General features: G+C 39.8%; 1 protein-coding gene across 1 annotated transcript in view; it reads left to right on the top strand.

Moving 5' to 3' along the window:
• Nucleotides 1-26,745, top strand: part of GUCY2F (guanylate cyclase 2F, retinal) — a 112,986-nt gene that overhangs the window by 23,060 nt on the left and 63,181 nt on the right. Inside the window, exons 4-8 of the mRNA XM_054472791.1 lie at nucleotides 5,234-5,588; nucleotides 6,986-7,070; nucleotides 10,928-11,024; nucleotides 17,603-17,734; nucleotides 26,318-26,407. Coding sequence (XP_054328766.1) covers nucleotides 5,234-5,588; nucleotides 6,986-7,070; nucleotides 10,928-11,024; nucleotides 17,603-17,734; nucleotides 26,318-26,407 — 759 coding nt within the window. The remainder of the gene's footprint in view (nucleotides 1-5,233; nucleotides 5,589-6,985; nucleotides 7,071-10,927; nucleotides 11,025-17,602; nucleotides 17,735-26,317; nucleotides 26,408-26,745) is intronic.

Here is a 26,745-nt window from a genome sequence, read left to right as displayed (position 1 = left end):
GAGGAGAAAGAGAGTGAAGTAAAAAAAAATCTTGATTTCATTATTTTTAATCAGGAAAGTCATGAAGGAAAAAATAAGTCACAAAAGGGTGCATGTGATATTATTTTACTGGTGAGTTTGCCAAAGCCTATTAATTAAGTTAGTAAGTATTTATTAAGCTCAGATTTAATATGAAGGTTAAGATCATGGGTTTTGAAGGCAGACTGCCTTAAGTTTACTTAAGCTCTCCACGTCTTCTTTTCCTCATTTTTAAAATTGAAAATAACAGTAGTACCTAACTAACAGGGTTCTTGTGAGGATTAAATGAATTAACAAACTAAATAGTTTGCCTGGCACCTGATAACCCCTCAATTAATGTTAGCCATTACTATTATTAAAGTTGTGGTTATTATTATTATTGTGGGTCAGGCACTTTGCAGGGGATATAATAGAGATCAAAATAGAAATGAGATCTTTCCCCCGATGAAGTAGAACAGTTTTTCCATTTCAGGTGCTAAGGAAATTGGATCTAAAATTGGGACTCTAGTACTTCTTGGTCACCAGTTCAAAACTAGGACAAGGGACTTGAACACTATACTTCCAGGATAATGTTACCAGAGCCCTGTGCTCCTCTTCCGAAATACAAATAATAGCAGCCTGTTGTATATTCAGTGTTTACTCTGTACCAGGTCATTTACATAAATGATCCAATGGGATCCTCAGACTACACCTACAAATTAGATATTAATGTCTATATTTTGTGGTTGCAGAAACTAAGGCTCAAGGTAACTTGCTCAAGGTCATACATCTGGGAAGTGGCAGAGCTGGGATTCCAACCCAAGTCTGCTACCAGATCCTGAACCACACATTAGGCTTGTTGTGTTTTATTCCACTGTGCTAATAGTATCTAATGCCAATGCTTTACTCAGGCAAAGTAACATTGCTAAGTGACTAATACTTTGATTTGAATAGATTTATTGAATTGTTTTCCTGTAATGTAGGAGGTACTAGGGCCTTATGAGGACCTGTGAAAAGAGAACAATAAATCAGAATAGAGAGATCTGAGGGGTGGGGACACCAGTGATGAACTTCTTAATTTAGTCTCAGGATGATTGGGCAAGGATCATAACTTTGTACCCTTATATTTTGGCCAAATTAGAATTCTGAATTAGGGTTTGATGCCTGCATTCTTCCTTTTCATTGTATTCCCAATGCTTGTTTTCGGTTAAATTCTATTGGCCACAAATGTATATGGCTGGAACACACATTTTGGATATTTTTCCAAATGTACAGTTATTTGATTAAGCAAAGGAAATCCTCAGGATTTCTTAGAAAGTTTGGGGACCTTATGCTCCTTATTGCTATTGTTTTCCATTACCCTAAATATGGGTGCCTGGCAGGGGAATTCTAGGCTGCAGCAGATGTGGTTAGGACTGGAACATTCCAGAATGGGGCCCACCAAACAAGGTTGTCAGAAAAGGTTGCCTGTAGCTCACAGTGACTAAGATTGTCTTTCTACCCCATTCTATACAAAATAAGGGTTTTGTGTTGATGTGCATCACATCAAACACATTGGTCTTTTATCCATCTCTTGACTATGCCCAAGGGTTGAGGTCATGCATTATTGGAGGTGCTGCCTTTAATAACAAGATTTCAATTATCCTTTGGTTTCTTGATCTGTGCATGTGCCTGACTTTTTGTTCAAAATTGATGTGCCATTTTGTCCTTCATGTGATGGCTTTTCAAGCTAGGCATGTTTTAATGTACACTTCTGAGGATAAAATTCTTTGGAAGCCAGTTTTGTGTCTTCTCAGACACGGTAAATCTGAACTGATGGTAGTCAACTTAACAACAGCACAAACCATTATACTGAATAAATTCATATATTACTGTTCCTGATCCAGGCCTTATTCTCTTGGATAAAAACTTTAAAAGCCTCAGGTAGAGCTATCTAAAGTAACAGAATAAAAACCAATGATATGTTTTAATTATCATTCATAATTAATTCTTTCAGGTTCAGGTCTATAGAGCAGGCAAAAACAATGGCCTTCATCATCAGTGGTCTCACCATTTTGGACTGTGATTTCAACAAGGTCATCTCTCTGACAGAAGTTGCCACCAATTCTGTCTTACTTTTTTGGAGCTGTAGTGAGAAGCTGGATAGAGGCCTGTAAAGAATGCCTCTTCTTCCCGTGTTCCACCCTTTACCTTTTCTCTTTCTCATTATTTGTGGCAAGTGCAACTACAGACCTTTTGTGAGTGGTGCTAACAGTGTGTGCCCTTGACATATGGGCAGAGGCAATTCCCTTTGCTGAAGGGCACAATGGGTGAAGCAGGAACTCAAGCCAACTACAGCACAACTCCAAGGCCTTGAAGTGACAGTGGACCATTGTGACAGCCCCTCTTTTGCAAATGAATGCTGTTGCTATAGCTATGCTATAAGTCTCTCTACCATACTTTTGTGACTGTGAGTACATGTGTTGTCTAGGCTAGAGAATCCTGAAGAACAGGCTTCAGGTTTCAGTCGTCCTGGGGAGTTTCTGTCAGTCAGCTCCAATGGGTCAATCAGAGCACAAAGACCAGCACAGCCTGGCCAGCTGAAAACCCAGTGTGTTGGATCAATTCAGAGGTGGGAATGTTGTTTTTGAGTTTTAATCTTCACTTTTGGCTGTAGGTAGATGCAGTTTCTTTCCCAGAAGGCTCTGTGCCTTTCAAAACAGAACACTAGCATTCTGTTTGCTTTCAGGAGCTTGCTGCCCTGTGTGTGTGTGTGTGTGTTTCACTTATTTGTTTTACTAGTATTGATTTTATACTCCACTTATTGTCATAACCTACCAAAGCCCCCAGAAAACAGTCAGGGTTTTGCAGAAATTACAAAGACAATCAAATACAGCATCCAAGAATGTCAGGAGGGGGAATTAGTGAAAACCTCTTAAGGGAGCTCAGCGTGTGCTAGGCAACTAAGTGTGGATACCTTGGTGGCAGCACATGCCATCCATTCATGATCTATTTCTACAGAGTACATCTTGAGACAGGGTGATGAAGGAAGATCATTGGAATAAAACCCTCTGGAGACTGAGGTATTGATTTCTGCTCTGCTAGTAGTTAACTCTGTTATGTGGGGCAAGGTTTTTGGCCTGAACAACTAGAAGAATGGAGTAGCTATTAACATAGACTGGCAAGACTCGTTGTAGATGGATCTGGAGGATTTGGGGTGAATATCATGAGTTCAACATTGGGTATGTTGATTTTTAACATCCAAGTGGAGATATAAAAGTAGGCCATTGACTATATCAATCTGGAATTTAGGATATAGGTCTGAATTGGAAGTATGAATCTGAGAGTTATAGCATAGAAATAGTACTTAAGGCCATGAGAGCAAAAGAGATCACCAAGGAAGTTAGTGTGGACAGAGAAGAGGGCCAAGGACTGAGCTGTGGGGCACTCCAACATGAAGAGAGAGGTCAGCGAGATGAAGAACCCTTAAACAGGCTATAAAAATGTCTACAAGCTAAATTTTGTCCCTGAACTATACCAAGTATTAGGAATTTTCACAGGAGTTCAGAGCCAGAAGGGACCACAGGGGACATATATTCCAATCAAGAATGCTAAACTAAGAAACAGGAGACCTGGATTTTGCTCCTTATTTTATGCTCAGGTAGGTGAACTTGACAGGTCATGTAACTTCTCTGTGTCTCCCTTTCTTACCTATAAAGTAAGATAGTTAGACAAGTTGACTTCTAAAGTTTAGACATTTATGATTCTGTATTCTCATTTCACAGAGGAAGAAATGGAAGCACAGAGAAAGCTGATAAATGACTTTCTCAAACATTCTGGCATTAGGCACTGATCACAGGACAGGGTATCATCTTCTATACTGATGTCTTAAAATCCTGCATGCATATTAGAATCTTTGAGGAGCTTTTAATAATGCTGATTAGTGGGGTATCAAACTAAAAGCATCTCTTTTTGTTGGTCTGGGTTGGGTTTGGCATTGCTATTTTCGACACTCTTCAGGTAATTCTAATGTGCAGCTGGTGTTGAAAACTCCCACTCTACATTAACAAGACATGGCAGTGTCTTGCTATCTGCTACACCTCTCTGCATCTTGACTTTTATTTCTAATAAAAAATGATTCACTCAATTTTAAGCCCTTTTTTTTTTTCACATGAAGGTTGTTACAGGAGCTTAACTTTCTAGACCTTGTGAAACCAAAGTAGCAAGTATCAGCTTTCCCTGATGCTCAGTAAAATGGCATGACCATAGCTTTCTTGAACTCCATCCTAGAAGTGAAGTGACGTGGAAAACCATGAAGCCATGGCCGCGTGTGTGAGGGGCCATGTCGGGGGAGGTACAGAGAAGGGAGGAATTGTTTGCTCATCCTCTCTACCTTTTTGGAAAAAAAGATACAAGATTTTATCCAAAAATAAACTTACAAGGTTAATGGGCAGTGCATCTGGGCATAGTATACAAAAACATTGTTGCTTTTACCATATTTATTTAGCAGGCATAGTTATGCTATCCACCTTAGCAGTCTTACTGTTTTAAAGTGGCTTCTTGTTGAAGCTTTGCCACTTTGCACACCAATAGGTTTTCTGACTAAAATTCACATTCTCTATACTCTACAAACTTTGGCTCTAGATAGCTGGGTGCATATGTGTCAGGGTGGATGTCTGTGTGTGCATACATGTGAGTGTGTATGTGTAGGTATGTGTTTAAAACTGAATTCTAATGTTCACTTTCTCTGGGGAGCATGTGTCTAGAAAAATAGCCATTTTGAACTAAGACAGGATACAGACATGGAGACACATTATTTACAGTCTTTCCACACACATCTACCACTCCAGTGGTGCCAGCAAAATGATTTTTACCATGCACAGTGCACCAGTAATTAACCTGGCATATTTCCTTTGAACTCCACTTGTCTATTCTATACTTGTTTTCTTAAGTGCCCTTTATAATTCTAAATCATTTTCTTAGTTTAGGAGCATAAAAATATATTGTGTATGACTTGGTTTGCTCATAAAATTGTCATATTTGATATATTTAAAGATGTGACAGCCTGGGGGAAAGAAACAGAAAAATTCAGGGGAGAAACCAAGCAAGTCCTTAGAAACAATTTTTTTCCTCTGGGTCTTCATAGCTCTACTTCACTCAGATGTGCAGACCATAATAATGAACACAGGCTTGGAATATACTCTGAGATCGCTCTAGGGCGACCAGGGCTCAAGGTAATTGTAATTTTTAAAAATAGGTTTCACCGTTGTTTGGAACCATCTACAATTCAATTTACTTTATCGCACAAGCCATGAATAATGCTATGAAAGAAAATGGACAGGCTGGTGCTGCCAGCCTGGTTCAGCATTCCAGAAACATGCAGTTCTATGGATTCAACCAGTTGATAAGGACAGATTCAAATGGAAATGGAATTTCAGAATATGTAATCCTGGACACCAACTGGAAAGAATGGGAACTCCATAGCACCTACACTGTGGACATGGAAATGGAGCTGCTACGTTTTGGAGGGACCCCTATTCACTTCCCTGGTGGCAGGCCCCCTAGAGCAGATGCAAAATGCTGGTTTGCAGAACGGAAGATCTGCCATGGAGGTAAGGAATGGAAAATCACTAGTAGTCAATTTGGCTCAGCTTGGGTTACAAGGGAACCTCTTTAGGAGAAGGCATATTTTAATATTGAAACACTCATAAAATCAGTCATTTGCATTCGAGTGACAAACACTTCTTGGCACTCTATCTAGTTAATTTAAAATAATAAGAACAATGAGAGGTACTTTGCAGCCTTGAATAACCATCCAAAATTTAAAAGCCTCCCCACCACTCTTTTTAAAAAGAATCCCACTCTTTCCCAAAGAGCTTACTCTAAAAAGAGGAAGACATTAGCCTTCTTCTTGCTCTTTTGTAGGCTATGACCTATGATTGTTTCTCCTGCTTTCAAGGTCCCCTATCCATCCCTTGATGTTTCCAAATCCTGCCAATCAGGTCCCACCACAGAAATACCGTATCTATACTCTCTCCTCTCTGAACTCCCATTGAAGTAAAAGTCTGTACCTCACAGCTTAGCACAAAATTGCTTTTCAATTGTTTCTTGTGTACTAATTGTGTCTCCACTTCCACTCCCAAATATATTGCTTGTTGAGGGTAGGGACCATAGCTAATAATTTGTATGCTGCCCAACTGCCCAACACAGTAGGTATCCAGTAAATACTTGCCGTTTGATTGACTGGTGGAACTCCTCTAGCTTGTGGAAGAGGGGAAACTTTGTCAAATCTCTGAGAGCCAGAGGGGATCATTGGAAGGACCCATATTATTATTATGCAACTGTATACCATACACTTTTAAAACCAAATGCATCTATTTGAAAGGGGCTTTGATTTCTACTTTGCTTTAGCATGATATACCCAACTACCTCTTCACTCACATCATATTTCCCTAAAAAACCTTACTAATCTATCCAAATATTTAGATTTTATGGAGGCTAATTTACATTCTGATGAAAACACTAATTATCAAAACCAGACTTACCCTCACCCTTGAAGGAGAAGTACCATGTTTTTCATCTATAACTCATATGGGCTCAGGTGAATTAAAAAGGCCTTTTATTTTATGAAGGCAAGATAATACTTAACTTTCACAGGTGAGATAACATATTTATTCTCAAGAACTCTATTGCTGTCCAACTTAAATTAAGGTACTCAAAGTTTTCCATTTGTGGACTTTTTCCTCCAAAGAAACACTCTGGTCAGCCTTAATTCATGTGATTTGTTATTGTCAGAGTGGTTAGTGGTTTTGCTTCAGAACAGTGAAATTGCTTTCTGTGTCCATAAAGTCAACAAGACAGACTGTGCTGAGAAAAAATGGAATTAGGTTAGGTAGATGTGGCTTGATATTAGAGTCACCAGAAAGCATGAGGAGTCACTCTGTGGTGCCCTTTATTTACTGCCTCTCTCTGATAATGCCATTCTTCCTCTTCCTCTCACTCTCTGCAGGCATCGACCCTGCCTTTGCCATGATGGTCTGCCTTACTTTGCTTATAGCCCTGCTGTCTATTAATGGATTTGCTTACTGTATAAGGTACATTTTTTGTTCTTTTTGTATATAAAAAATACAAGCCCATATTAGCCTTGTTAATATTGATTTCCAGGAAGTCCTGTTTCAGTACAATTGCCTCATTACATGACCCACTGATTTTCTTTTTTCCACAGTGGTTTACCATTCCTACAGGCCCCATTTAGAGTGAAGTGTTTTCATGATGCCAAGAATAACTTCCTCAGCTGTGTTGTCAGTGTTGTTGCCTGTGAATAGATCTGGCTCTCAACACAATGGTGAAATAAGAGAACTAGTACTTTAGGGCCTGTCTACTCCCTATCGTTGTTCTCCTTTCTCCTAGCAGAGTCTCCTATAACCATCTCCTTGCCCAAATGATATGTGATGATAGGGAATGGAATTGAGATATTTTAATGAATTCCAAGAATTAGGCAGATTTTGCTAGAATCCAAGCTCTAGGAATAATGGTATGAGCTCATAGGATTATAATGGGGATTAAGTAAACTAAAATAAGTAAAGCACCTAGAACAGTATGCGACTCATAGTAGGTGCTCAATAAATGGTAAAATCTCAACCCCTTCCCAGACACAAGGAACTCTCTTGCTGATTGTTGGAAGCTCAGGATCTTCACTTTGATACTCATGCCTTTTGTCCAGGGTATCACATTCTAGATTTCTACCATCTTGCTTCCTTGGGCAAAAGTTATCCTGTCTAATCATCAACATCTTTATTATCATGAAGTTTTGTCTTCGTCTCTCAGATCCCTTAGTACATGACCAAATAATCTAATGAGCTACTTCAGAATCAGGGATAAGTGGCTGAAGATGGCCTAACATGACACCTCTTTCCTATAAACTTTGCATTTTAACACTTGGACCCTCTCCATACTAGAACAATTGGGGGAAAGTGAAAAATAAAATAAATTATTACCATCCCATTTTCCTATTGCCACCCTGCAAACCACATCATTGTCACCTCTTAGTAAGGGTGGTCCTGACAACAACATGGTGTAGATTGGTAGGGAATGGGGTGAGGCTGTTTTGGTGAGTTGTAAGAAAAAATTTCTATAGTGTATTAAATAGCTGTGTGACCTTGGGTAAGCCCCCTAACCTTTCTTGGCCGGAATTTTCTCATTTGTGCAATGAAGAAATTGGATTAGGTGATGTTTAAGAGCTCTCCCAGCTCTGATATTTTAATAAGTCTATGAAATCCTGGATTGAAACCATAACAGGTGTTACTCTTAGTGTTTAAAATGTTGGCATAGCTGTGAAAACTTCTATTATCCAATTTCCCCAGTATTGGAAATTTGATAAAGTCACGCAGAGTTGTAGGTAGCTTATGAATTGTTAAAACACTTGATAAAGACACTAGTTCAAAGGAAGTTTTTCTTTTAATTTCTGTAACTGGGACATATTCCTGCTAAGAACAGAAATTTAATATCTTTAACTTAGCTGCTGCCAAAGAATAAAGTATTTAATTAACATCATTAGATTCTTAGCAAAAATAAACTCTATCCAATCAAAAAGCTTCCCTCTCTGGAGAGATTTGAGGAGTAACAGACTCTGTCTACCTAATGCCAAAACATCCCATGGCAATGTGGGAAATGGAGTCACTCAGCTGTTTATGTTACTCGTCAACCCCCCAACTGACAGTTTTCACTGGTCTTTCCCACTGTGTGGACTGGTTCTTTGGGCTTTGAGTGAGCCTGGTCTGCAATTCTTGGAAAAGGAAGGAAAAAAGAAAAAAACAAAAACAGCGGGGAGGGGTTTGTTTGAAGCTTGTGGGCTGAAGGGCAAAGATTGGAGAGGAAAATTATTGGAGAGGGACATGATTAGAGAGGAAAATGATTGGAGAGGAAAATGAGTTTGAGACAATTCGTACTTCAAGTGGTCACAGAAAACTCAGAGATGGGAAAGAGGTACATCATTTCCCAGACCCACTTGGTCCTTGGTTCTTCAGCTAACAAAGCACAAAAGATGCCCCCTCTTTGCTGCCTTCCTCCCTCTCTCTGCCCACCACGGCTGCAATCAGAAGAGCTGAGCGGCTGATGAGATTCTGTAATAGACGGTGATTACTTGCAGGAGAGTAACTCTCTGTTCCTTCCTTTTCTGTATGTTTTGATTGTTTAAGTTTTTTTTTCAGAAAGAAAGACATGCAAAGAACCCAACCACCCCAAAACAAAGGATTCTTTGAACTCCTCCTTTCTCCCTACTCCTCTGGAACCAGATTGCATCGCCTTTCTATGAAGCTCTCCCGTGCTTTGTTATACGAATGATGATAATGATAATAATGAGCCCTCATGCTTTCATAATGCTTTATGCTTTTCAGAACACTTTCACATACATTATCTGATTTGATTTTCAAAACAACTCTATAAAGCAGGTAATGCAAGGACTATTATCCTGCTAGATAGATGAGGACACTGAGCCATGAAGAGGATAAATTATTTATCCAAGGTCACCTGGACCTGGCTAATTAATGACAGAATCTGCACCACACCCCAGGTCTCTGGATTGGGAGTCCAGTTTGCTTTCTACTAGAGTGTACTCTGTAGCATGATTATTTTTACAGGTGTGCCTGTTTTAAGACAATTCACTACACATATGAAACAGATCAGTTAGGGAGTGATGCTTTACTTTGCCAAAAGATTCATGTGCTCTACCCAAGAATCCACTACAGGGCTCTTTTAATTTTCTCTGCAGGGCAGCAGCTCCCACAGTGATAAGGGACATATTTGTTGGCAGACAATTAGAAACACGTTAATTGTTTGTTTACAAACCAGTGGAATCACTGAGAAAAACTGAGTTGCTGATACTTAAAGCTACAGTGACATTGTAAACTTTTCCTTAAAGCAACTTGACGAAGCATTTTGATTCAGTGGTGGTTTTCTCCACCATGGCTCTTGGCTTTAACGCATTCCACAGAGTAACCATTATGGGGTTATGGAAAAAGCAAAGCCAAATTGTAGCTGTCAGAGCCCCCAAGACAAAACAACAAAACGAGCATACCGACTAATCAAGATTCCCTCCAAGTCTTCAAGTTACCCAGTCAGACCTACCTGACTGTGTGAATACACATCATAAACTCCTATATGTCTAGTAATTGACTTGTAGAAAATAATGACATTCACTACAAATTAATGGGCATGTTTAGAGAGAATCAGGTTTAAACTGTGTCTGTAATGCTCAGACAAGAGACCAATTCAGTAAAAGAAAAAAACTCAGTCAGCCTACTTGTTTGGAATCATGTAGACAAAGCAACCAACTGATTGAATTTTTCCACTTTTCAACCTGTTGCTTTGGCAACACGTAGATGCAACTTTACAAGACAAGTGTCTTACGGGCAGAAATCTGGGCCCACAGCCAGGGAGCAAGGATTCAAGTTCCAGCTCTGCCTCAGGCTAGGAGATCTCATGCCAATTTGCTCAATTTTGTTTTGTTTCTCTAATGTGTTTTTGTCTATAAAATGGAGATTAATGATTCTTGGCCCTGGTGTTATTAGGATAAATACTATGGCATGTGAGAAAGGGTGTTGAGTTCCTTAAATGTATTCAGAGGTGTTGTTTTGAATGTGTCCTTGATGTGGGATCACCATTTTATTAGCCTGAGATACCATTCCCATGCAGAACCTTCGCACCTCTCTTTTGATGCCTCTTCAAGAGCATTTTGATTTTTCTCTTTTGGTCTTTGTAATTGCAAGTTGTGCGGGCCAGGGTTGCTTCCTTCTTTTCCTGTGCGTACTATGGTAAAAATCCATGTGTGATTATCCTCCCAATTACCTTGTATACCGTGTATATTCTTTAAGTGCTATCTTAGGGCAAATTAACCCTGGCTTTGCCAAAACACCCAGTCCCTTGTGACCTTCTGATTTCATGTTTGTTTTAGGCGTCGTATAAATAAAATCCAGTTGATCAAAGGACCCAGTAGAATTCTACTGACTTTGGAGGATGTAACATTTATCAATCCCCACTTTGGCAGTAAGGTAAGGCGTATCCTCTTCTTTTGCTGCCCTGTCCAATATGGCAGCCACAAGCCACAGATAATTACTGAGCACTTGATGTGTGGCTAGTCTGAATTGTGATGTGTTATAAGAGTAAAGTACTCAGTGGGTTTAGAAAACAGTATAAAAACATGTAAAATATCTTATTAAATTTTAAAAAAATATTTAAAAAATTAAAAATGTTAATTAAATGTCAAAATTAAATATTTTAGATATATTGGGTTAAAGTATATTATTAAAGTTAATTTTACCTGTTTATTTATTTATTTATTTATTTATTTTTTATTATACTTTAAGTTCTAGGGTACATGTGCATAATGTGCAGGTTTGTTACATATGTATACATGTACCATGTTGGTGTGCTGCACCCATTAACTCGTCATTTACATTAGGTATATCTCCTAATGCTATCCCTCCCCTTCCCCCCACCCCACAACAGGCCCTGGTGTGTGATGTTCCCCACCCTGTTTCCAAGTGTTCTCATTGTTCAATTCCCACCTATGAGTGAGAACATGCAGTGTTTGGTTTTCTGTCCTTGCAATAGTTTGCTGAGAATGATGGTTTCCAGCTTCATCCGTGTCCCTACAAAGGACATGAACTCATCCTTTTTTATGGCTGCATAGTATTCCGTGGTGTATATGTGCCACATTTTCTTAATCCAGTCTATCATTGATGGACATTTGGGTTGGTTCCAAGTCTTTGCTATTGTGAATAGTGCCACAATAAACATACATGTGCGTGTGTCTTTATAGCAGCATGATTTATAATCCTTTGGGTATATACCCAGTAATGGGATGGCTGGGTCAAATGGTATTTCTAGTTCTAGATCCTTGGGGAATCGCCACACTGTCTTCCACAATGGTAGAACTAGTTTACATCCCACCAATGGTGTAAAAGTGTTCCTATTTCTCCACATCCTCTCCAGCACCTGTTGTTTCCTGACTTTTTAATGATCACCATTCTAACCGGTGTGAGATGGTATCTCATTGTGGTTTTGATTTGCATTTCTCTGATGGCTGGTGATGATGAGCATTTTTTCATGTGCCTGTTGGCTGCATAAATGTCTTCTTTTGAGAAGTGTCTGTTCATATCCTTCGCCCACTTTTTGATGGGATTGTTTGATTTTTTCTTGTAAATTTGTTTAAGTTCTTTGTAGATTCTGGATATTACCCCTTTGTCAGATGGGTAGATTGCAGAAATTTTCTCCCATTTTGTAGGTTGCCTGTTCACTCTGATGGTAGTTTCTTTTGCTGTGCAGAAGCTCTTTAGTTTAATTAGATCCCATTTGTGTATTTTGGCTTTTGTTACCATTGCTTTTGGTGTTTTAGTCATGAAGTCCTTTCCCATGCCTATGTCCTGAATGGTATTGCCTAGGTTTTCTTCTAGGGTTTTTATGGTTTTAGGTCTGACATTTAAGTCTTTAATCCATCTTGAATTAATTTTTGTATAAGGTGTAAGGAAGGGATCCAGTTTCAGCTTTCTACATATGACTAGCCAGTTTTCCCAGCACCATTTATTAAATAGGGAATCCTTTCCCCATTTCTTGATTTTGTCAGGTTTGTCAAAGATCAGATGGTTGTAGATGTGTAGTATTATTTCTGGGGGCTCTGTTGTGTTCCATTGGTCTATATCTCTGTTTTGGTACAAGTACCATGCTGTTTTGGTTACTGTAGCCTTGTAGTACAGTTTGAAGTCAGGTAGCATGATGCCTCCAGCTTTGTTCTTTTGGCTTAGTATTGTCTTGGCAATGCGGGCTCCTTTTTGGTTCCATATGAACTTTAAAGTAGTTTTTTCCAATTCTGTGAAGAAAGTCATTGGTAGCTTGATGGGGATGGCACTGAATCTGTAAATTACCTTGGGCAGTATGGCCATTTTCATGATATTGAGTCTTCCTATCCATGAGCCTGGAATGTTCTTCCATTTGTTTGTGTCCTCTTTTATTTCGTTGCAGTGGTTTGTAATTCTCCTTGAAGAGGTCCTTCACATCCCTTGTAAGTTGGATTCCTAGGTATTTTATTTTCTTTGAAGCAATTGTGAATGGGAGTTCACTCATGATTTGGCTTTCTGTTTGTCTGTTATTGGTGTATAGGAATGCTTGTGATTTTTGCACATTGATTTTGTATCCTGAGACTGCTGAAGTTGCTTATCAGCTTAAGGAGATTTTGGGCTGAGATGATGGGGTTTTCTAAATATACAATCATGTCATCTGCAAACAGGGACAATTTGACTTCCCCTTTTCCTAATTGAATACCCTTTATTTCTTTCTCCTGCCTGATTGTCCTGGACAGAACTTCAATCACTATGTTGAATAGGAGTGGTGAGAGAGGGCATCCCTGTCTTGTGCCAGTTTTCAAAGGGAATGCTTCCAGTTTTTGCCCATTCAGTACGATATTGGCTGTGGGTTTGTCATAAATAGCTCTTATTATTTTGAGATATGTCCCAAACCGAATCCAGCAGCACATCAAAAAGCTTATCCACTGTGATCAAGTGGGCTTCATCCCTGGGATACCTATTTCCTTTTGTTTATTAATTGTGACTACTAGAAAACTTAAAATTACATATATGGCTCATGTTACACTTTTATTACATCGTGCAGCCTTAGAACAGTGTTGTGGAAGTGAATGCAGTGCACTTTGAGCAATAGTTTAGCTTTGACTTTATGTAGTTCTTTGTTTATTTGGACTCAACATTTGATGGCTATTTCTTCAAGGGCAACAATATATTTTTTAAAATGTTAGCCTGACATAATGCTTATAATATAGTAGGTGCTTGTAAAGGTTTGGTGAATTAATCAACTAGTGAAAGAATTGGATTCCACCAAAAGATCTTCTCTGGTTTTGATTGTAATGTAATTGGTGATCTTCATTAAAGGTGTGCGACTATGTCCTACCCCTGGGGCTAGGCCTTGTGAAAGATGACATGTAGTCCCAGATTTCAAGAGGATTACAGTTAAGTTAGAGAGACAAATCATACCACACAAGAGAGGCGATGAGCACCATGTTGTACGAAGAAACTAGAATGTGGTAGGACTTCAGAGGAGGCATATCAGTGGAGGGAGGCTTTCAGAAATTCAACACAAAAACTGAGTCCAATGAAGGAATGATAGGGTTTGTTTAGGTTACAAACTGGTAACCACCTTTGTTTCACCCTCACAGTTATTTAAAAAAAAGCCAGAATTTTGAAATTGTGAAATTACATATAAAAATCTGGATTTCTGAGTTTTCTTTAAAAGTTGGAAGATCTGTCAACCTTGGATCTCATCATGACAATCGGCTATAACTCAGTAGTAGTTGCGTTTTGTGGAAAAGGCATGTTCTTTGCAGTTTGATACAATTCCCACCACTCTATATTGTCTTATACTCAGCATATTTCACGTCTTTATATTACCTGTCTGGTTCCATAGGCAAGGCGTCCTAGGCAGAGGAAACAGTAAAAACAGAAGCTTGGAGAAGAGAATATGTAGGGAAGAGTACTGTCAAAGCTAGCTAGTGTGTCTTCTTGTGCTAGTATATGTGGCCACAGTAAAGACACTAGTCTGTAATTTATAGTACGGTAGTGGATGTAGGAAGAGTATACAAATACATTATATTGTCTTCATGTGCCGTTTACTCTTGCTACACAACTGTGCCAGATTTGAGAATTAATTGTTGTCTCAGTGACCAAACTGCTCTTCTGCCTGAATGTGAAATTGAAAGGTCTATTTAATTAGTTGGCTGGGTGAGAATGGATTTACATGGTACTACCCTGAGCAGTTGGAGTGAAATTAATTGTTCAGCTGTTAGATTTAATTTTCAATTATAACCGTAATTCTTACTTGTTTAAATCATCAGATCTTTTTGTAAGGTTGATATTGTGTTCCTGGAAACGTATTGCTGAAAGCCAAAACTATCACTGTGGCTGAAGCCTACACTCCACCCTTGTGACATAAAAATTTGTTGATGTTAGTCCCCATTTTTGGAGACACCAAAGGACCCTAGGACTCATAGTAGTGGAATTTGTCTGGATTTGCCATACTCAATATGCCTTGTATAAAATTTCCTGCCTTAAGTAGAAAGTATAGATGTTGAAATACAAGCTATGAAGCAATCCTAATATATAACCCAATACTAAGAAAAAAGTATTCACTTTTGTGACAAGATGTTTTATCAAGAAATTGATGCTTAGTAGTAAAAGTAGATGACTAGAAGTTATTGTCTAAATGTAGCAAAATATAGTAAAGTTTCAGTCAAAAGCAATAAACCTATTTGTAAAATCCCCACTTCTTTGGTGGTATCCATGTCAAAATGACAGTTCATATCAATTGCCTAGATGTTTTAGCTCTAACATATCAAAATGATACACATAGCTCAATTTTGGACTGAACGAGGCTTTTATTTGTATAGGCTTTCAATAGCCCAGTGTAGTCTATAAGACCTCCACCTATGCCTCCTCTTATTTGTACTGGGACATAAACCATATTTGGGTGATTAAAGCATACCAGGCCTCACAAAATTACCATAAATAGCTGAGCAGTGCTACCTTCAGGTAAACAAAGTACCTAGGGCTTTAAAATCTTGCTCACCATGATAGTTTTTTTTCACTTGTGCATAAATTTTGACATGAGAATAAAAAGTCATCACTTTTCACCATATGAGTGAGAAAAATGAATAGTAACAGGGCTATTACTGTTACTAAGGGATTGGTATACTGTTATAAGGGATGGGTAGCCTTATAGTAGGGAATGTTCTTTTGTAAATAAAAATAAATAAATTGTTTTATTTTTACTATTTTGGCCCAGGTGGAAAAGGATGGCATTACCCTAGAAGAACATAGCTCTTGGCCTCCAGATCCCTTTTGGTATTTGGCTTGTATCGGAGGTTCTGATGGGAAAAGATAGGGGAAGCATACATTTTCCTTAATTGCTGTGTAGTCACAAACTTGCAGCTGGCTGTGCCTAATCAGTCAAGAAGCCAAGCCAAGAATTCCATCCAAACGGAATGTCTGAAAGTGTAAACTCTTAGTGAATATAAAATTAATTCCGTCTAGAAAAATTGGCAGGTCAGGAGAAGTCAGGTTAGGAAAGGAAGTTTTTAGAAGAAAATGAATCTGAAGTCAAAATGTGTGTGGATTTTGGCAATTCTCTCGCTTTCTCCTTTGCCCTTCATGGAGAGGTCTATATCTCAATATACAGATCTAGGTACTCCTGCTGAGATATGAAAATAAAGAATGAAAGGGAAGTAGATTCCTCCCTGACCTTGTTCTGTTGGGGAGTGTTCAGGTTGATACAGGGGTTATGTGAAGAGTCAAGTTTTACATCTTGTCTGAATTTTGAGCTGTTGAGATTTCAGCACATTGGGGGCTGGGTAGAGTTTACCGCTGTCTTGGAACTTCGTGATAGTCTTCATAGAAGGAGCTTAACTCTGGGCTAACTCAGGTGTAATCTTTAGTTGATCAAAGACTATTAAGGTATAATCTTTAGTTGATCAGAGACTATTAAGGGGTAGAGTGTTGGGAAGTAGTTAAGATTAATTTTTATTGGCAAGCAAAGTAAAATAAAGCATAATGTAGTTGTAGAGAGAGCACAGGACCAGAAAATATAATACCAAGATTCTTGTCCCAGTCCCTATGTACCTCTCTAGGTCTTTGTTTCCTAATTATAAAATAAGGATGTTGGAGTTGAGGGTAGGGGAACTCCTAGACAATACCAAAATGTAACTGCTAGCTCTGGATTGCTTTAATTCTAAGAAAGGCACATTTGGAGGTATGGAGAATATGAGGAACCTGTTGATTTATATGTCTTCATGTGAAATAAGTCTACTGGTTCAATTGAAGATATAGAGGTTCAATTTTAAAGGTTAACACAGATTGCAGGTAACTCTTCCTCTTGTCATTCAACTGTGCAGTTCCCAGCCCTTTCCTACCAGACTTATGTGTGCAAGTTCAAAAATCAAGGAATAGAGAATTTGACCTATTTAAGCATCAGACTCATAAATTATACATAGGCATGTGATCTGCTCACTCTCTACTATTATTGCTTTCTGGGATACCCTCTGCCATTAATCTTATCTGCACAAAGAAGGATGCCATTCAGCATAGTATCACAAAAAGAGCCACTCCTGAGAGTCAGCAAGGTGGGATGCTGTCCTAGGTCTGCTATAGATTTTTTTTTAAACCTTAGATTTTTACAAACAATAATCTTGTAACTAAATAATTGACTAGCTGTATGATATTAGGAAACTTATTTCATCTTTTTTTTTTGGTCTTACTTTTTTGCTATAAAGTGAGGGTCCCAGATTAAATTATGACTGGCATTCTTTCTTGCCCCCATCTGTAATTTTAATCCTCTCTAGGAGGTAGAAGCACCTTTATAATTTTTTGGTGCTACATGGTGGTTAAACAAGGTACCAACCCTGAACTAAAAAAAAAAAGTTCAGAAGGATAGGGAAAATGAATCAATCTCATGTTTACAGGGTTCAACTCATATGATTATTTTCTTAGGAATAAAAAAGCAAATTCAGATAAGCTCTGTGCCAGATCATGAGTATTTTGGTCATAACTTTTCTTTCCTAATCCTTTCACAGAGAGGAAGTCGTGCCAGTGTAAGCTTCCAGATTACCTCAGAGGTCCAAAGTGGGAGGTCCCCAAGACTCTCCTTTTCTTCAGGGAGTCTAACTCCAGCTACCTATGAAAACTCCAACATAGCGATTTATGAGGTAAGATATTCAACAGCTGTCTAATCTACTGCTTTCTTGGATTTTAAAATGAGGCAATGATTTAGTAATTAGTCTTTGGGTAAAAATACTGGGGCTTTTGGCAAGTCTTTCCAGTTTGGTGTCTGTGTTTGCTTATGGACTTGTTTGGTTGACATTCTTGGCAATTATTTTCCTCAGCAACAAATCTACTTATTTATAACTTGACTGATCTTTCAACTCCATGTATTTACTATGCATGTAGAAAAAAGTTCTTGAGACCCGAACATTTAAATGTGTCTGTCACTCCAGAAGATATATAGATAACAATAGAAGAAATGACTCCCTGAGTCTATTGTTTGTAATGAGATGTCTAGAGACATGCACGTGCACAGCAGGGTTTGGGGTACCATTCTCTTCAAATTCTAGTTGTTCTTCCTGTACTTGTTATCCTCTGATATTGAGACTTTAAAATTTATTCAGTTATTTATTTTTCTTCACCTGTTCTGCCTCTTGGAGTAACAGGTTACTTTCTGCTGCTGAAAATAGAAATCCTTTTTATTCCACTGAGGTTTCTGTCTTTCAAGCTTTAAGAGGCCACCCTGTACCACCTGATCTAAGATACTAGAATTTGGCAACCAGAACAAATCTTGCATCAGAGAGATGAACTGTTTCTTCTCAGCAGGAATGAGTTAAGCAGGGGGTAAAAGGGAAACTAGACTGCCTTTCTGTTCCTTCTAAGTGAAGCCTTCTCAGTGTGGTTTCCTTGTTTTGTTTGAAGATACTCCCAAGAGCAGCAAACACTCTCAACTTCAACAGTAACTACAAAGAAAGTCCAAAACAGGACAGAATGAGTTTTTAGATTGTCAACCACATTGGATTTTTCAAGTGAATACTCTTCTCTATTAGATAAATAATTGACAGGGACCTTACTATGGTTTGAATGTGTCCCTCTCAAAATTCAGGTGTTGAAACTTAATGGCCAATGTGATGGTATAAAGAGATGGGCCCTTTAGAAGGTGATTAGGCCATGAAGGCTCCTCTCTCATCAATGGAATTAAAGCCCTTATAGAAGAGGCTTCATGCAGTGTTTGGCTAATTTGCCCTTCCACCTTCTGCTCTGGGAGGACACAGCATTCCTCCCTTCTGGAGGGTGCAGCAACAAGGCACCATCTTGGTAGCAGAGAGCAGCCCTCACTAGACAACCAAACTTGTTGGCACCTTGATCTTGGACATCCCATCCTTCAGAACTGTAAAAAATAATTTTCTGATCTTTATAAATTACCCAATACTAACAGACTAAGACAGAAATTGGTACCAGAGCAGTGGGTTGTTACAAAAAAATACCTAAAACTGTGGAAGTGGCTTTGGAACTGGGTAATGGGGAGAGGCTGGAACACTTTTGAAGGGAATGCTGGAAAAAGTCTTGATTGCTGTGAGTGGAGTGCTAAGGGAAATTCTGGTGAGGATTTGGAAGAAGAGATGAACTGTATGGAAAGCCTGATTCTTCTTAGAGATTACTTAAGTGGTCATGAACAGAATGACCACACTGGTAAAAATATGTACGTTAAAGACCATTTTGAGGAAGTCTTAGATGGAAATGAGGAACAAAGTTGGAAAAGAAGCCATTCTTTTTATAAATTGGCAAAGAACTTGGCTGAATTATGTCCATGTTCTAGGACCCTGTGGAAGGTAGAATTCGTGAGCAATGAATGAGGATTTTTGATGGAAGAAATCTCTAGGCAGCAAAGCATTCAGGGTGCTGAATGGCTTTTCTTAACTGCTTATAATAGTAAGATGCAAAAAGTGAGAAATGACTTAAAGACCGAATGTATTTAAAAAAAAAAAAAAAACAAGGGAAACAGAACATATAGAGTTGTAAAATTCTCAGCCTTGCCATGTGAAGAATGAAAAAGTATGTTTGGGAGAGAAAACCAAGGGTGTGACAAAAAAAAAAAAAAAAAAAGTTTTGATAAGGAGATTGGTATGGATAGGAGGAAGCCAGATGCTATTCATCAAGATGACGGGAGAATGGGAGAATGACCCCAAAGACATTTTAGGGATCTTCAAAGCTGTCATGCCCATTACAGGCCCAGAGTGCCGGGGCCTTGAGGGTCGAACTGGTTTCAAAGTAGAGGCCCAGGACACTGATGCTGTCCAGGGCACCTTTGAGATCCCAGGGCTTGCCGCCTGGGGCTGACTCAAATCTCTGCTTCCCGTATTTCAGTGCAGGGCTCTTTGGCCTTCCCAGTTGTGACTCAGCTGATCCAAGGTGTGGCTTGGCCTACTGCTCTGGAAGATGCAAGCCATAAATCTTGGTAGTATCCACGCGGTGCCAACTTTGCAGGCTCTCAGAGTGCAAGAGGTATGGAGGCATGGATACATCCATCTAGATTTCAAAGGATGTCTTGTACAGCTTCAGGACCCAGGCACAGACTTGCCACAGAGGCAGGGCCACTGCAGAGAGTCCCCACTAGAACAATACCCAGTGGAATTGTGGGGTCTGGGCCACCACAAAGAGTCCTCACTCGTGCAATACTCAGCGGAACTGTGGAGTCAGGGCCACCACAAAGATCCTCCACTAGCACAATGCTTAGTGGGGCTTTGGGACATGGCCACCCTTGACACCCCAGACCTGTAAAGCCACCAGAATGCAATGCCAGTCTGGGAGAGCTGCAGTCATACTGACTGCAACCTGTGAGAGCTGTGGCCTGGGTTGCACCCAGCTAAGCCATGAAGGTGGAATCCACTGGGGCCTTGGGGGCCCAACACCCACCCCAGTGTGTCTGGGAATTGGAACATGGAGTCAAAGATTATTCTCAAGACTTAAGACTTAATGTTGTTTGTTTTGTTGGATTTTGGACTTACTTTGGACCTGCTACCTCTTTCTTCTTGCCTACTTCTCACTTTTGGAATAGAAATGTTTATCTTGTGCATATCCCACCATTGTATTTCGGAAGCACATGATTTGTTTGATTTCACAGATTGATGTGATGATATTAAGATGTGAGGACATTAAGAGGTAATTAGGCCACAAGGGCTTCTCCTTTGTGAATGATATTAAGGCTTTTATAAAAGATGCTTAATGCAGCCTTCAGCTAGCTTGCTATTCTGTATTCTGCCATGTGAAGACATAGTGTTCCTCCTCTTGGGAGAGAATGCAGCAACAAGGCATCATCCTGAAAGCAGACAACAGACCTCACCAGACCACCAGACCTGCTGGTACCTTGATCTTGGACATCCCAGCCTCCAGAACTGTGAGAAATATATTCCTCTCTTTATAAATTACCCAGTCATAGGAATTCTGTTATAGCAGCACAAATGGACTATAGGCCTTCAACACCAACATTGGCATGGTGTATATTTGTTCAGTCTATGTGAGGGCTTTGACTTAAATTAGTGGCAGGAAACCTCTGGATCTTGCCTTGGACTTAATTCAATCAAAGAGGAGAACCGCTTCAAATGTAAACTTGAGGTATTGGGGAATTATCAGCTCTACTCTCTCAAAGACCTAAGATAGGGTAATCAGATGGCTTTGAATGTCAAATGGAATGAGCTGATGGCTTTAGAAATGTATTGACACCTCTGGGATTCTGAAGTAAATCTCCATAAACTTGGTTTTTATCTGTAAAATGAAGGGTTGAACTAAGTTCTCAATCTTGGTTGCTTACTGGAATCTCCTTGGGGAAATTTAAGAAATACCTGCTCCCAGGCCCCACCCTCAGCAATTCTGATTCAGTTGGCATGAAGTGGGGCCAGGTATTGGTATTTTTTTAAAGTTCTCTGATATGTGCAGCCTGGGTTGAGAACTGCTGGTCTAACAGAGCTTTAAGGCCTTTTCTGGCTGAATATGCTATAATTCTCTGATTCTGTGGAATAATTTATGTGTTAAATTGTGGTATGTTTTACTTGGTGGGGCTGGAAGGTTATAGTGTAGAATTGAGAAGGGGAAAAAATAAACATCTGTATGTAACTGGCTTTTAAGAGTCTGTCAGATCTTTTCTCATTTTGGAAGGAGGCAGAGAGCTAAGTTAGTTCCAAGAATGACTATTGGTCAGTCAGATCATGAGTATTTCTAAATGGTATAGGCCAAATGGGGATATTATTTTTACAAAAGGAGGGTGTTATGAGAATAATACCTACACGGTAAAGTCAATATTAGGCCGATGGCAGGGTGTGAAGGAAGGCAGCTGAGGCTAGAAAACTGGCCTGACTAAAGAGGACTGACTAAAGAGGTTAAAGAGGACTCAAAGAGGGAACATAAGCCAATCAAATTAACAGATGAAACAAAGAAGTAGTGTGTCTTCTGAAACAGTACTCTATTAGGAATGTTTTAAAGAAGACTCATTGTGTAGTTGCTGTTTAAAATAAATCAAGTTTTCATAAGAATTGTCATTGGAAGACCTGGAATTTCCAGATAAGGTGCCCGGAGTAGCAGATATAGCAAAAGACAGGTTTCTCTAGGACATGCCATCACGCTGTACTACACTTACACAAATTCACACTTTTATTGTACACACAGATGCATAACCTTTGGAATTGTGTGGGAAAATCAGCCCTTATTTCACAGATAGCCTTTGAAATGTGAAAGGAAAGCCAGATGAGCTAACTGCCAGGCAGAAAGAGCTGTGAATGGCAGATGCAGTGGGGACATGTCGTGATCTGCTCTAATAGTTACAGTCTGGGTGAGATGGGGTGTGGTGGGCAGCAGTGTAACCCTGACACATTCAGAGAGAACCCACTGAATTCATCTTCCCTCTTCATTTTCTGACTACTTTTTCCTCTTTGCTTCTCCCTGTGTTTTCCTCTTTGTCTCATCTTTCTCTCTCTCCTTTCATCTCTCTTTCTTAGAGCATTTTTTCTGTCTTCTCACATTCTATATTCCTTGTAGCTCTCTCCCTGCCCCCTCCCTTCCGTCAACCATCTTTTCTTTCTTATCACAGAATCGCAGATCATCAGAGCTAAAAAATCATCTAGTAAGTCCAGAAATCATCTAGTAAGTCCAGCTTTATCAGTGAGGAAACTGAGGCTCAGGCAGATTGAGTGGCTGTTCTAAGGCCACCCTTGAGTTTGAAGCAGAGCCAGGTCTAGGATCTAGTGCTCTTTCCCCTTATTAATACACCATGGCTTTAGTTCAAAACTGATGGACTTTAAATTACTTCTAAAAAGTTTAGTGAATAGAGTTTGATGTTTCTTGCTCTTAATTAAAAAGTGAGTGATGAGTGAAGTATTTTATCATTCTCTCTTAAAAGAAAAAAACAAAACAAATAGTGCATGTGTGGTGAAGATAAAACTTGCCCATTTCCTCCCTTTTCTTCATTATTCATGAAGTAGAACGCACACAGACTCAATAAAAAATTTGCTCACAAAGTTTGTGAGAATTATTTAAATCTTAAAACAAACACACACAAATCTCCCAAACCAAAGAAAGCCCAACGAGAGGAAAGAGCAACAAAGTAGGAGATGGAAGACCTTGGGTCAATTTGCGGCTCTGTTACTACCTAGTTTTCTGACCTTGGGACAGTCACTTAATCTCTTAAGTTTTCAGTTTCTTTATCAAAATATGAAGGGATTGTGGTATGGATACCTATGACCCTTTCCAGCTCTCATAGTTGTTGATTTGGCATGAAAAAGCTCTGCTTAGCTGCTCGTGGCACTTAATAAGCCAGACAGAAGGCTAGCCCATGTTTGCAATAGGGCTGGCTCTAGGAAGAAGGTATCGGGTACCAGGTGTGAGGCAGAGTCAGGACTGCGAGTACAGATGTTCAGGTTGTGTACTGCAAAAGGGAACTACATCTAAGAGGGTAATATTCACATTGTAACATATGCCAACTTATGTGTGAGTGGTACCAAAGTGGGCACAGAGATTCTGGCTTCCCAGCCTAGTTCTGGAATGAGGTGGTAGAAGAGCCTTCTCACATCTACATCTATACTGGCACTCCCAGCTATGCACATACACCGTCACTGGTAAACTCATGTGTAGCTGGGTATGTACTATCTTGACTATGTTCCAGAAGTTTCTTGAGGTTGCTTTTCTCTCCTGCCTAATATTCTCAGAGGACCAATTTCGACTTCTCACCCCCACTCCTAAAGTCTGACTCCACAGCTGACAAAGAGGCCTCACTGGGCAGATAGAATTTGGTGATGTGCAGAGCATCCATGCTGCTAGTGGAATGTGCTCCCTGGTGTCTGGGGGATGTGTCCATAAATGAGAGTATGGTACTTGTATGTATACAGCCAGGGTGTGCTGCCTAACATCACAGGGCTGCCACAGGCTGTATGATAATATACTCACAAAGTTAAGATTTTTTAAATTTGAGAGAAAATACCCTTTCTAACTAGCACAAAGGTGCCATAGTGGCTAGCAGTGACCATGGGCTCAGTAACACAGCTGCAAAGGTGCTGGGAAGGCTTTTTTGTTCACCAGTCTTTCCTATACATTGGCTGATTCCATAAATTTTCAGTTAGAGTTTTATTCTTTCAGCTTAATATTTAGCCTTTGGTCCCGCTAAAGGGCAAAGTTCTCTGAAAGGTAAAACTTCAAGCTTGTGTCAGGCCCTCCTGACTTCTGTGAATGAGTTTTAGATCCCTGACTGAGAGCAGATTTTGATGAAAGAAACTTAGTAAGAGGTAAATGAAGAGAGTATGAGTGAGGAGAGTTCCATAAATACGAGGAAAAGGCAAAGGCTGGGATGGTGGGTCACAAACTTTCACCTGTATTAGAGTCGCGTGGAGGGCTTGTTAAAACACAGATTGCTGGACCTCACCCTACTACGATTTCTGACTTCGTTAAGTGTCGGGTGGAGCTTGAGAATTGGCCTTTCTGACCAGTTTCCAGGTGATGCTGATGCAGCTGGTCCAGGGACCACACTTGGAGATTTACTGGATCAAATGCTTTGACCATTCTGCTGCAGGCAGGCACTGATCCGGGACTACCCTTCTGAACTCTCTGGGCACTGAGCCTGGCCAGTGCAGTTTTTATTTTTTATTTTTATTTTTTTTCCAGCTGCTGAAGGTCTCTGAGGGCCATTTCTTAAAGGACTTTGAGCTCCTTGGCTAGTAAATGCTAATACAAAGTGCTGGCAGGTAACTCAGAAGCCTGCAGCTTCCATTAGCCTTTGCCTCTGGCAGGTTTCCAGATGCAGTGCCATAGCCGGATATATTCCTTAATAAGAGAGTGGTTACACTCTTTTTTTTTTTTTAGACAGAGTCTAGCTCTGTCGCTCAGGCTAGAGTGCAGTGGCGCCATCTCCGCTCACTGCAAGCTCCGCCTCCCAGGTTCACGCCATTCTCTCTCTCTTTTTTTTTTTCTGTTTTGAGACGGAGTCTAGCTCTGTCGCCCAGGCTGGAGTGCAGTGGCGCCATCTCCGCTGACTGCAAGCTCCGCCTCCCAGGTTCACGCCATTCTCCTGCCTCAGCCTCCTGAGTAGCTGAGACTACAGGCGCCCGCCGCCACGCCCGGCTGATTTTTTGTATTTTTAGTAGAGATGAGGTTTCACCATGTTAGCCAGGATGATCTCGATCTCCTGACCTCGCGATCCACCCACCTCAGCCTCCCAAAGTGCTAGGATTACAGGCGTGAGCCACCGCGCCCGGCCCGGTTACACTCTTATTTTTGGAATTTGACTGCAAGTGCCCTCTGCTTTATTATCTCTACTTGATGACAAGTTGGTGCAGCCCGAAATGGAATCTCCAGGCTATAGGTAATGGATGTGAAAGCACTTTGAAGAGTAGAGAGCATTGTGCAAATTTAAGGCATTATTACTATTATGGAGAAAAAAGAATCTATATTGATATTTTTTTTAAAACAATTTGGGTTGGACGGAAACTAAATAGGGCTTTATGACTGATGAATCCTTGAGGCTATGCACATAGAAAAAGGTTATCTATCAGGCGCTGGTGTTGAAGTGAAAACAATGAAATAGTTGTTTTTAACTTGACAGAAACCTTAAAATAGCAGTTTTTTACTTAATAAGTCAGAAATAGACTTTTGGAAGACTCTAGATTACTGACATTACTATGGTAGTACATTGAGCATTCAAATAAAAAATATTTAATCTAGATTTAAGCCAACTGGATTATGACTAAAGCATAAGACAACCCCCCTTCCATATACACACAAATGGCCTGTCCCACGAGAGAAAAATGGATCAAGGTAAATGCAGGAAACATTTGCTGCACTACATCTCCCACCCCACATTTCCCTCCACAGACGCCTCAAGGCAGTGGGAATTGCAACTACTATCGCCATTAATCGCGGGGAACCTGGTGCTACATCACTTAGCTATGAAAAAGTGAAATGACCTAGCACTTCCTGCAGTTAGTTAAGAAGGCTTTGCAAAGAGTGGTATCATTCTGTTTCTGGAATCTACATACTTGCAATTGTTTCCCTGTCTTGAGTAACTGTAATTTTTAAGTTTAACTTCTGTGCATGACCTCGTTTCAGCTCAGAATACAGAATGTCTGTGAGGTGGAGGGTGGGAGAGAAGGAAAATGTTTATTTGGATTGCTGCTATAGGTATAAACTCTTTATGTGGAAGGGACATTTTTCTAAAACTGCTGGCAACTAAGTTTCATCACTATTAATTCTCCTCCTTTTCTTTCTAGGGTGATTGGGTGTGGCTGAAAAAGTTCTCCCCTGGAGATTTTGGAGACGTTAAGTCCATCAAATCAAGAGCAAGTGATGTGTTCGAAATGGTATGAGAAACCTTCATTTATGTAAATTCTCACTAAAATAAATCTGTTCTCCAAAGTAACTAACATCAGAGCTGTTTAGGAAGACCCCTGAACAAATCAGTGAAGGGAACTGCAGGGTTGCTAATGGGTTGGTATGATCATATCATGCAATGGCAAAGGTATGTGCTCTGGAGTCAAAGAGATATGAAGCGTTCAAATCTCAGCTCTACCATGTAAGAGCTGTATTACAGGCAAGTCATCTAAACTCCCTAAGCCTTAGTTTCCTTATTTATAAAAGGGTTATATTAATGTCTACCCTTTAGGTTGGATGAGGATTTTAAGAGACAATACACGTAAAG

This window comes from Pongo pygmaeus, chromosome X, assembly GCF_028885625.2.
Source record: "Pongo pygmaeus isolate AG05252 chromosome X, NHGRI_mPonPyg2-v2.0_pri, whole genome shotgun sequence".
NCBI lineage: Eukaryota > Metazoa > Chordata > Mammalia > Primates > Hominidae > Pongo > Pongo pygmaeus.
Note: the sequence above shows the minus strand (reverse complement) of the source record. Positions and strands in the feature narration are given on the sequence as shown.